An 11,574-nucleotide genomic window follows, 5' to 3' on the forward strand; every position below is an offset into this window, starting at 1 on the left:
ATCCATCAAGTAAAGATATATCGCAGTCTAATTGTAACCTTTGACCTTTGAAAAGCAGGATTCATCCTTTCTTTCTAGTCATAAATTTGTAATAAACATTGTGTTTAGTTTCAGCGGCTGTTAAGATAAGAGTTTTGAACTTTATGAAGGAAGTCATTCCCGTTCTTTATTATGTCTCATAAGTTGTTGCAGACATCTTTTGGAATGATTTCGTACAAAATTAAGGCACCAAAAAGGTTAAAAGCCTAAAGCGATGTTGTTGACAGATAATCCGACAGTTTCGACCAAAAAACAGCTTCAAGATTCTTTCTTTCTTTTTCTTCAGGGTTCTTTCAGGTTTATATTTTTGCTGCAAAATAGCAGAAGCTGTTCAGTGTTTCAATAAATATGGAACTGAAACATAAAGTAAAATTTTAATTAGAAAAATCTAAACCAGACCAGCAATCTTATTTGTCCAATTTAGTGACCAGAAGTTGTAATTTTAGAAGTAAGTTGAGCTTTGAACAGACGTGTGAGACTTCTAATAACATTTGTTTTGCAGTGTGTGACCAGTTGCTGGTGTGATAATGACTCACAGATGCAGAAAATACCACAATCATTAACATACCGTTGGTGTTTCCTGACAAAGACAAAGAGCTTTCTGTCTTCGCCTCTTTCTATGTGTGTTTTAATCAAATGTATAATTCATATGTGTTTAATCCTCCATCCAGACGAACCGGTCCCTGAACTTCCTGGACAACAGGAGCCCTCAGCATCCGTTCTTCCTGATGCTGTCTCCTCCGGCTCCTCACTCGCCCTGGACGGCGGCGCCGCAGTACCAGAAAGAGTTCGGCGACGTTAAAGCCCCTCGAGATGGGAGCTTTGACAAACCGGGGAAGGTTTGTCCAAGTTAATGTCAAACATTATTATGATAAATGATGATAAATGTCTTTTTTTAATGGTCTTTAGCAGTGAATCTCTGTTTGTGTTTCAGGACAAACACTGGCTGCTGCGTCAACCGATCAACCCCATGCCGAGCAGCACACTGGACTTCCTGGATAATGCTTACAGGAGAAGGTACGACTGCAAACGCTCTAATGAGATATTTCAGTTTGAACCAAACTAGAAGTTATGAAGGTTTAACGTCATCTTCTGGAGGGATGTTGGTTTGCTGCAAGTCCTGTAGTGGAGGAAGCATTGCCAGTATATAATTAGAGAAATGAGTCGACTTCTCAGTTGATTTATGAGCTCAGTAAACAGTTTCCTGATGAGTTTCTGGTCTCAGTCTCTAGTTTCAGTCTTCTTCCATATGATGTTCTTAGTAACTGATGGGGTTCCCATTTAGAGTTCAACAGACCATAAGCAGGGTATGCTCTAGGGCGGGCTTCACCTTGTGGACTTGACAGCTCATTCTCAGTGGAGTCGTCCAGCTCAACGCACCAAACTCAGATCAAACTGTCAAACAGTGCTGATCAGATATGGATCCAGATTCTGTTGTTGACTATTTCTCTCCTCAAATCTGTTCACAAACACATTTTACTGTTTATCTGGAATACCAGATCCTCTGTGAGCAGGCAAGCCGCCATTGTTTCCTCGTCCTAAAAAGTGTTAACTTTGCTTTGTGCTGCAGGTGGCAGACCCTGTTATCTGTGGATGACATGGTGGAGTTGCTGCTGAAAAAACTGGAAAGTATAAAAGAACTGGACAACACTTACATCTTCTACACCTCTGACAACGGCTACCACACAGGTCTGAAGTCCGTCCTCGGGTGGTTTAATACGGTGTGTTTCCTGTCTGTGTGCTGTTCTACGGTAATAACCTATCTGCTCTGTTACAGGTCAGTTCTCTCTACCCATCGATAAGAGGCAGCTGTATGAATTTGACATCCGGGTTCCACTCATGGTCCGCGGTCCTGGCATCAAACCAAACCAGACGCTGCAGGTCGCAAACAAACTGACACACACACACGTTTACTTACATCTGTTATAAAACGCAGAAATGTGGCTGTAATCTTGGTCTGTTTTTTAATTCTGGGTCTGTGTTGTTCGACTCCTTTAGGCTCCTGTGTTGAATATTGATCTGGCTCCCACCATACTGGACATATCTGGTGTCAACCTGTCTACTGTGAATGTGGATGGACAGTCTTTCCTCTCTCAGATGGTGAGATTTCTCTTTAAATGGACCTAAATATTCATTTTTTTCCCTCAATCTTAAACTAAACTAACTCAATATCTCTCTATTAGGCCCCTTCACTGCGTAACGGCACTGCACGGCCGTTTTTCCTTGTTGAATACACTGGGGAGGGACATCCAACAACAGATCCTGCTTGTCCCAAACTAGGTCCTGGACTGTCTGTAAGTATCTACTGCGAGAAAAGACCAACATCCTGATCCAGGCAGAGTTGGCTAATAGAACCGCTAGCTGTAAAGTAAAGCTATCAGTCCATCAGGAAACTGTAAATTACAGAAAGTTAATTAATTGGTAAAAAAAACAGTTCTTACATAATGTTGCTTTAAAACTAAATGTAACAATACCCCAACGTAGAAATACTAATAACAGTAGTTACAAGTAAAAGTCCTGCATTCAAAATTGTACGTAAGAGTCTAAACATATTAGCATCAAAATATACTTTAAAGTACCAAAAGTAGCAGTACTTGTTACCCAGAATGCCTCATGTCAGAATAATGTATATTATACTAATGGATTATAATTATTGATGAATTAATGTGTAATATGCTTTAATGCTGCAGGTGGTAAAAGTGTGTAAATGATCTAAATCTGCAAAGTGACTAAGTTACAATATTTTCTCTGAAATATATGTAGACAAATTTGAGCAATCACTGTGGTTTCCTGTAAGTTTCACCGATCATAGTCCCCCCCTGTAAAAAACTGAGCCATACGTCACCAAACTACTAACAATTTTACTCTTGCTAGGACAAGTTGACTTAAATTTTTAAAGAATGTAAATAAAAATCCCCCAAAAAACCCTTTTTTTTTTAATAAAAAAGAAATGCTTAAAACATCACAACATGCATCAGAGTTTCAGGCATTTTAGGCCTCAACAATCCCAAAAAAAGCCTGAAGGGAAATACTGAAGTGAAGCACAAGTACCTCAAAAATGCTCCTAATACATTTCACTACTTAATACATCTGCTTTGCTAAATGTCTTTACATGCAGCACATATCTGAATTATTACCCAACGTGTGGGTGTCTTCTGCATACAATATAAGCAAAATGATCTGTAGCACTAATAAGTGCTAAAAAATAATGACATAATTCTTAATTATCAGCACTAATTAAACACAATTTTCTGCAGCAATGTTTCCCAGACTGCGTGTGCGAAGACGCCTTCAACAACACCTACGCCTGCGTCCGGACCCTCGACGGTCAACAAAACCTTCAATACTGCGAGTTCGCAGACAGCGAGGTACGGCAGTAACGTGCGTTTGCTTTGTACTGGGTTGTACTGGTCTGTGGAGCTCAGCGTCTGTTCTTCTCCCTGCGTCCCTCAGTCGTTCGTGGAGGTGTACAACCTGACGTCAGACCCCCACCAGCTGGAGAACATCGTGAAGAAGGTGGATCCGACCATCCTGCAGGCGATGAACCAGCGGCTCATAAAGTTGCAGTCCTGTGCGGGCGACAGCTGCCGCGACACGAAGTGAAGGAGCTCCAAGAAGGTGCCAAACAGACCATGTAGTACTCCCATTGGAGTCTGAGTGTTTGGTCAACTTTTACCACAAGTATGATGATTCGAGAGGCGGTTCTTTATAACAATGTTTTCCTACTGTGAAATTTTGACGTCTCAGAAGGAAAAGTGCAAATAATCAGATTAATGATGGTTTAATGAATTCTATTTAGCTGCTTCAGTTTCAGGGTCCTGGTGTTGTGCTGTGCCGGCTCACTGTCACACTGTCATGGTTTACTGGGACACTTAAGTAGAACAGAGCCATCGTTAAAGGAAAAATTCGACATTTTGGGGAAATGCACTCACTTGCTTTATTGCCACTCGAGGGTTGACCGTATACCGGGACCCTTAACGCACATTCATGTATGTTCTTATGCAAACAGGTGTTTTTATCAAGACTGGGGACCATTAGTCAGACGCTTAGTGCAACATGGACGCCATTAACGCAGCATATTACAAAGGAGTAAGCTTCCTGGAGCTCTTTAGAAAAGGCTAACTGTTAACATGCCGACACTATTAGCATACCGACAAGTTCTGTCAAAAAACATTGCAAGCTTCACACTTGCAGCTATAAGATTAAATGTGTTTTATTATTTTAATAGTGGTAATGTTGAAACCGTGTAATCGTCCTGGAGCTCTTTAGAAAAGACAGACTTAATCTGCACACAAACAAAAGTGTAAAATACACGTATTCGCTTCCTTACTGAGCGTTAGATGAACAGATTGGTACCACGCTCATAAATGCTAAATGTGTAGATGGAGCCAGCAGCCGGTTAGCTTAGCTTAGCACAAAGACTGGAAACGGGGGGGAACAGCTAGCATGGCTCTGTGCTAAGGTAATAAAATTCGCCTCACAGCATCTCTAAAGCTCACTAAGTTTGATGTTGCTGGACAACTTGCTAATAAGCTTATTTCCCAAAATATCAAACTTTTCCTTTAATTTCATTAATAACACACTTGTGGTTTTCCTCCTGTGACAAGTCAAAATATCTGATGTGAAAAATATCTATTTTTTTCTGAGCTGTGCTCATATATCTCATACTTCTTAGTTTATTATATATTCTCTTAAGATACACTCTTTGCCCGGTTCATATTGTGCAGACAGGACTTCCTCTATCTATAAACTGCACTATACTTTAACTCTTCACAGGTTCGGGGTTCAATATGCACATTTAAACATTTTCACAGAAATAATTCCAGTATTTGTCGCATAGTTTTGTTCTGAAATGAAACACAACCAAAGATTCGCTGGTCCACTGTAGCTGTCTTTAATCCAAAACGCATGTTTGGGAGAGGTTCGACTGAAGGAATGATGATACCGACTTTCGTGTCTAGTCCGTTCATATAAAGCATCACAGCAGGCCTCTTAGCTTAGCTTAGCATAGAAGAAAACCGTTCGGAAAAAGGTGAGAGAAACAGGCCATCAATATCGTCATACCTTAATAACACACCCTGGACAGAGCCAGGTTACCTGTTTCCAGTCTTTATGCTAAGCTAAGCTAACCGGCTGCTGTCTCTATCTACATAGAGTGGCGTCAGTCTTCTCGCCTCTTTCTCGTCTCATTTCTTTTAGATGAACCTGTGTTTAGTACAGGTTATTATTAATGTTTTTTTGGACATAATGTACTTAGTGCCTCAGATTTAAAGGATGAAAAGCTTTTTAAAAAGGTTAATCCTGATGTTTATCACAATACTTTACATTACATTAAGTATTGACGATACCATTTGTAAAGAGCCTTTTTAAAGACGGGGGAAAAATTGCTGCGACACGTTTGAGTTGAGACATTTTAATTGTGAGAAAAAGGGAAAATTCACATGGTAACATTAGAAACGCTTTAATCATGTGTGCCTTGTATTTGCACTGACGAGCCTCATGTGCCTTTTTTAAATGTGAATGTATTTGCACTGTGATGAAATTGATTAAAAATAAATCAAAATAAGCATTTAAATGTGTTTGTCATGTGGATATTGTTGTACAATATCGTATCCTCCGTATGAGGAATGTGATTGTGATTTAGTCTTTTATTAATAGCAAGAAAATGAAGTTAACTTAAACATTACCGTATAAATACAGAATTAATTGTCTATATAATAATCTATATATAATTGTTGAAACTGATTACATGGAAAATTTAAGGTAACACAAACTCAGTTTTGTAAGTTAAAAATATTCTTTAGGTGGTTTTTAGTAGATATTTTGTTTTCACGCTGCAAATAAAAATGACAAAATGAAGTCAGTGTAACTTAAAATTACTAAAACTACTTGATGGATGTTTTTTTTTAACTCTCAAAATTGAGTGTGCTTTACAACCAGGAGTAAGCATTAATTATTGGTGTTTTTAGAGGTCAGTCTGTAATGAGGCAGAAAGGAAACACAGGGAAAGAGAGAGGGATGTGATGTGGTTCCAACCTTTTTCCTTCAGGGATCCCTTTTATATCTTTAATTAAACTCACTTAGTGACAATATTTTATGTTATTATATTCAGAAATAACAATAACAGTAAAAAACAGCTGATACGTATTTTAGGTACTTTTTATACAATTCTGTCTGTATTATATATTTATTTTAACATTTTCTCTTCACTTAAATGAACCAAATGCTGAGATATAGGTTTCCTGTGTATATTGTTTAAGTTTTCTTACAGCCCCTAAAATCAAAAGTGGCCTCGTGATGCCCCTGTGAAGCTTTGGTGACCCCTAATGGGGGCCCCGACCCTCAGGTTGGGAACCACTGTTTTACTGGACAGCGACGCAATTTTGCCTGGAATACTTTGCAGAAACTTTACACTAAAAAAATGTATATAAATCATAACAGAAGTTATCTCAGGACAAATGAAACAGGTCTAGACCGTACAAAAATTCTAAGGACATGTACCGCAAATGGAATCACGTTAACGGTAACAGAGGAACTATCTCGGAGGAACAGTGTGTTTCACGCAGACAGATTTATCGTAACACTCGTCAAATATCAGATAAAGTCGCCTGTGGACGTCTTACTGTGTAATTGTTTTGAGCTGTTTTTTTTACGCATTTTCCAGGTTTGTGCAAACTAGCTTAAGTTACAAATGCAATGACATTGGTTCATGCTATATACTTCCTCCTGTAATCATACACATTAAATTAAATACATGGTAGCATAAGATTTATTTAAACTCCTTTATTAAACTGAGTTTCCTGGTAAGGAGTTTGATCTGGTTTGACTGGTTTATTTATGAAACTCCCTCTGCTCTGAAAAAGAAAGTGACTCACACTGATTTAATTTTTACGTTTCATTAAACTTGAACTTTTCCACAGACAGAAACCGTGATGATAAAAGGATACACACAGTATATTAAACAGTGTTCTTACTGTATTTATTAAACAATTTCAGGCCTAATTTTACAATGACACACATATGATCTCCTTTCATTTTGAGGATTCATTTCTTAATAAATGTCCATTTTGGGGGTAACTGAAAGCAGAAAACAGCATCTCTGTGAGCAGGAATGGAGACAGAAAGGGAAATCTAACTGGCTTCACAGGTACTTGTACACCACTTTATAATCCAGGGTCTGGACAACGAGCTTGAAGGGGCATTTGTAGAAGTGCGACAGCATCGTCTCCGTATAGCCGATTAAGAAGTAAAACTTTTGCTGCGGTAGTTTCTGTATTAATAAAGCACACACTACGATCATGTTGCCGCGCCGTTTGATCACGATCTCGTTGGCCAGGCAGCTGTGGAAGGTCCCGAACACGAAGCGCCTTATGAACACGTCCTCTATGGTCCGTTCGGCTGCTCCCTCCTCCCCTTTGAGGTTACCTGGAAGAAACAGGAAGGACTTTGTGAATTATACAGAGACTAACGTTGACATTAGGGCTAAAAGGACGGATATTGTTACTGAATTAAAAAGATCCCCTCCAGGAACGTATACGAATAGTTTCTGATGTGTTTTTTCCACAATAAAAAAGTTTAATTTCCTCATTAAAATCCGTCAAAAGTCATCTCATCATTAAAAACTGGACCTTAAAATGAATTCTAATTTTCAATGAGCTCAGAGAAACTTTCCACTTCCAGCAGATGAATGTGAAAACAAGCTTCTGGTGTCAAACTGTGCACAGTGAAGCTCAAACATTCGACTGAAGGAACAAGAAGAACTAGAATAACCGCCTCGCGCTTGTATCCCTCCACCAACCAGTCAGGTTCCAGTTTACATCCAGACTCATGTGTGAAGTGAAAACTTAAATAAAATGTGTATTTTTTGGGCTAATTGGACGTCATTACTATACTGATACATGATTCCAGTGACCCAGTTAAGTACACATGCACTTAATCACTCAGGGTTGCCGTTCAGAATCTTGTACAAAGTTAAAGTGTTAGTAAACTACGTATAATTAACATCATTATCAACCACAGCAACAAGAAATGTCATCATTGTGTTCACAGCTCTGGAGAAAAAAAGATCATAAAGTCTGAATTTCACTTTTCATTCGCTAAAACCGCTTTAAACTGTCGAGTTTCAAACTAAAATGCTCCTACAGGTTTACTTAGGCGGTCTGAGTTAAATATTATGTATTATCATATGTATTCTTGTAGATTAGAGCTGCACAAAGTTCACTGTAGTTAATGTAGTTTTATTTTTTGTGGGGTAAAAGTGTTCTGTAAATATCTTTCATCATCTGAGCATTCCACCATTAAGTTTCAGTTTTGGCCCTCGAAGTTCGAGAAACTTCAAACCACTAGAGTCGCTGCACACACAAACACTGTGGTTAAATACGTGAGGTGGGGGGCGTGTTGTAACTCACTGGTGTGCTGCGACAGCCATCCTTTGCGGTGAGCAATGTAATGAGGTGGAAGTGCTTCCTCGTAGGTCAAAGGAGTGTCTCCTTTCCCCACTCGAGGACGAGCTGCTTTATTCTGGAAAACAAAACAGAGAGAAAGAGAAACAAACGTCTTTAATTTCATCGTTTAGAAGGTGTAAACAGATAACGAGGCATTGAGTCATTACTCGTGCAAATCTCAAACCTCAAGAGCTCCTAACGTTATTATTTCTCTACATTTTGACCATGAAAGACTTGGACTGAATGAACTTCTGGATCCACGTTCTTCACACATATTTTATCATTATCCTTAAATATCAGAAAACACTGCTATCAAAGTGTGTATATAATGTGCATTAGTTGGTTTGTTCTGTCCATCCTGGGAGAGGGATTCTTTTAAGTTTCTTCCATTTTTCCACCATTAAAAGGGTTTTTTTCTGACCTGAATCCAGATTGTAAAGCCCCCTGAGGCAGAATGTAATTGATATGCAGCTCTCTGGTCCTGGCGTGCAGCCTGGGTATATTTATATACTTGATACAATAATATAAAGTTCATTCATTCATCCCAAATATTAAAGGGATTCTGTACTAATCAGATTGTAACTTTGGGAGATACCTGCTTGAATTATCTAACTAATATAGACATGAGCTTCAGATAAACTTTGAACATTGAAAGAGCAGTAAGAAATTCAATAAATGTCCAATATGAACAAGAGGAACGATTACAGCAGGCAGACCTTGAATAATGTGGATTTATCCTTTAAGTACCTTTGATACAGCAGTTTAAAGAGGGTCAACACCCATATTACAACAGCCTGATGGTTAACTTTGATGGTTTACCTTGCAGCACACTGCAGTGACGTGGAGGGATCGGCACAATGAGCCGGACCTGGTTAAAGCGCTCTGCAGAGAAAACAGAGGACACAGATTAACACACTACCAACTGTAAATGCTGAATATTTAAAATGCATTTCTTTTTGCATTTTAAATGTTTTTAGATGTTTAAAAGAGAAAATACACACATTTCAGTATTTTGATTAAATAATCCCAAAAATTACATCATTTTAATTTGTAATCCGGTAGATTATGTTACTAATTACATCTCAAAACTATTAAAAATGCAAATAAAATTCATTTTTGAGAGGTAATCAAAAATGTAACTATAATCCAAATGTAATCTGGGTTGATTATAGTTACTTATTTTGCTAATCTGATTACATCATTACATGTAATCAGTTACTAGTTTAATACTCTTCTTATAGAGAGATCCTCAATTAAAATGTAGTTTTAAGGCCTTTATTTTAGTATTGTGCTCAGATTAAACATCAAACTAACACAGATTACTTCTGCCATAGTGGTTTAATATGAGAGCAGTTAACCAGATAACTGATAACTAAGAATTATTGATCTGATTGATTAAAAGATAATAGATATTAAACATGATCAAACATTCAGATGTGACACTGAAGCTACTGACAGGTTAAACTGTAACCTGCTACATTAAAACCCTCTCAATCTGTGCAGCTGAATTAACAAAAGGACGCCGATATCTGCAATGTGAACACGTTTTTACAGAAATGTGTAAAAATAATTTAAATATAATTAAACTCACCAGCAGCCTCACGCTGCTCAAGGACACCGCCATGTTAAAACGTCCAAAGATAATAAAGCTAAAAGAGAGGAAACTACTTTCTCTTATTTATGTTTTATTACAGTGTCGGTATAGTTTTAGCACATAATTAAATCTGAAACACTGCAGATGATTTTAAAGTCGTGTTAAAACGATAAACTTGTTATTTATCTGAACTGTTTAGTCGACCGTTTCCTACCGGACGACTTTTGAACTGTACCCACCGGATACAGACAAAATAAATATCTTAAAGAAAGGGTAGCTTTCGATAAATTGATTATACTCATTATTAGTGTTTTTAATTTATATATAACACAATATTATATCTTTATAGTCGCATTTTTTGTTTTTTTATGCGATTGATTTAGTCAAAATGTACGTGTTTGTAAACGTTGTGCACTTATTGTGAAACCCCGGGACCGGAAGTGTCACTATAGTTGTGGCACGGGTGGGGGGAAACCCGAGGCGCACGGAGAAAGAGAGAGAGAGAGAGATCCACTTATTTATAAACTTGTTGTTGTTTATCTCCCGCGGGGGTTGTTTGTTGTCGTCTCAAACTGTCGGTTGGGAGCCGTTAACGGTTCGCGGACACGGTGAGACGTTGAAAGGGGTCCGGGTCATGGCGTCGCCGCTGGAGATGACAGAGATGTACGACAACGCTCTGCTGGGAATCCTGCAGCACGTCGGGAACATCCAGGACTTTCTGCGGGTCTACTTCGGGTTCTTGTACCGCAAGACGGACTTTTACCGGCTGCTGTCGAGTCCCAACGAGAAGATGGGCTTCCCCCCCGGGGTGGCGGAGAAAATGGTGTTTCAGGTGAAGTTTAATGACGTGTTAAAGGTGTTTTGAGTTGCCGAGGGAACCTGGTGGAAGAGGTTAGGGGTTACACAGTCTGAGGGGGGGTTAAAGGTTAAAGGTGAACTGTGCCTGTGTGCTGAGGAGGGAGGGAGGGAGGGAGGTTGTTGTGATGTTTACAGGCAGAAGCGGAGGTGTTTCTGTTGTTTTGTCCACCCTGTTTGTGTCTGAGAGGTTGGGTCAAACAGCTGTGAAGGACAACAACAGGACATAAGTGCAAATACAGAGACAAAGGCTTAAATAAAGACATTAATATGTGTGGAAAGACATAAATAAATGCAGAAATAAACAATTAAATACATAGTGACATGTGAATAAACAAATAACTGCAGAAATAAACAAATAACTGCAGAAATACACAAATAGCCTTTTTTCGTTACAATAATGGATTTATTTTTTATTTATCTATTCAATTGTTAATTTATACTTATGTTATTGTTTGTCAGTTCAGTTCAAACTTTATATGTAACTTAGGAAGGGCATAGGAAACAGATGTTTATGTTTCCACAGATTAGTGAGAAGAAGAAGTTAAAGTAGAATAAATCACTAACCTGCAGTAACACAATAGAGTTCAGTTGAATCAACAGACAGTTTCTATTAGAGCTGCACAGTTAATATTCAAATCA

At 38.4% G+C, this 11,574-nt stretch overlaps 3 protein-coding genes across 4 annotated transcripts in view; 2 read left to right on the forward strand and 1 right to left on the reverse strand.

Annotated features, from left to right (window-relative positions):
* The window catches only part of gnsb (glucosamine (N-acetyl)-6-sulfatase (Sanfilippo disease IIID), b), a gene marked incomplete at its 3' end in the record, with an annotated part of 10,735 nt that extends 5,793 nt beyond the window's left edge, over window positions 1-4,942 (forward strand). Inside the window, 8 exon segments of the mRNA XM_035668663.1 lie at window positions 711-878; window positions 974-1,056; window positions 1,610-1,728; window positions 1,817-1,920; window positions 2,038-2,139; window positions 2,223-2,333; window positions 3,297-3,407; window positions 3,493-4,942. Of these exon segments, the coding sequence (XP_035524556.1) occupies window positions 711-878; window positions 974-1,056; window positions 1,610-1,728; window positions 1,817-1,920; window positions 2,038-2,139; window positions 2,223-2,333; window positions 3,297-3,407; window positions 3,493-3,642 (948 nt within the window).
* Window positions 4,943-6,996: 2,054 nt separating this feature from the next.
* mrps24 (mitochondrial ribosomal protein S24) lies at window positions 6,997-10,316 on the reverse strand. 2 transcript variants are annotated; one of them, XM_035668666.1, is made up of 4 exons: window positions 10,075-10,316; window positions 9,303-9,365; window positions 8,448-8,559; window positions 6,997-7,464 (listed from the first exon to the last, which is right to left on the reverse strand). In XM_035668666.1, exons 1-4 carry the CDS (start codon window positions 10,105-10,107, stop codon window positions 7,181-7,183), a joined length of 492 nt encoding a protein of 163 aa, XP_035524559.1. In that variant the 5' UTR covers window positions 10,108-10,316; the 3' UTR covers window positions 6,997-7,180. The 2 variants fall into 2 exon arrangements, with proteins under 2 accessions (XP_035524559.1, XP_035524557.1); XM_035668664.1 differs by having other exon boundaries at window positions 9,303-9,368.
* A 218-nt stretch (window positions 10,317-10,534) lies between these two features.
* nudcd3 (NudC domain containing 3) overlaps window positions 10,535-11,574 on the forward strand; it is a 4,306-nt gene continuing 3,266 nt past the window's right edge. Inside the window, exon 1 of the mRNA XM_035668365.1 lies at window positions 10,535-10,909. Within this exon, the coding sequence (XP_035524258.1) occupies window positions 10,712-10,909 (198 nt within the window). The 5' untranslated portion in view covers window positions 10,535-10,711. The remainder of the gene's footprint in view (window positions 10,910-11,574) is intronic.

This window comes from Morone saxatilis, unplaced genomic scaffold (genome assembly GCF_004916995.1).
Source record: "Morone saxatilis isolate NCDOM2014 unplaced genomic scaffold, NCSU_SB_2.0 Contig21, whole genome shotgun sequence".
Taxonomy (NCBI): Eukaryota; Metazoa; Chordata; class Actinopteri; family Moronidae; genus Morone; species Morone saxatilis.

Bases quoted from the DNA above. Each gene is read 5' to 3' on its own strand.
- mrps24 (XM_035668664.1), bottom strand. From the start codon at position 10,107: ATGGCGGTGTCCTTGAGCAGCGTGAGGCTGCTG. The intron at 9,369-10,074 runs GTGAGTTTAATT...CTGTTTTCTCTG, and splicing joins TGAGCAGCGTGAGGCTGCTG to CAGAGCGCTTTAACCAGGTC. The intron at 8,560-9,302 runs GTAAACCATCAA...TTTGTTTTCCAG, and splicing joins TCACTGCAGTGTGCTGCAAG to AATAAAGCAGCTCGTCCTCG.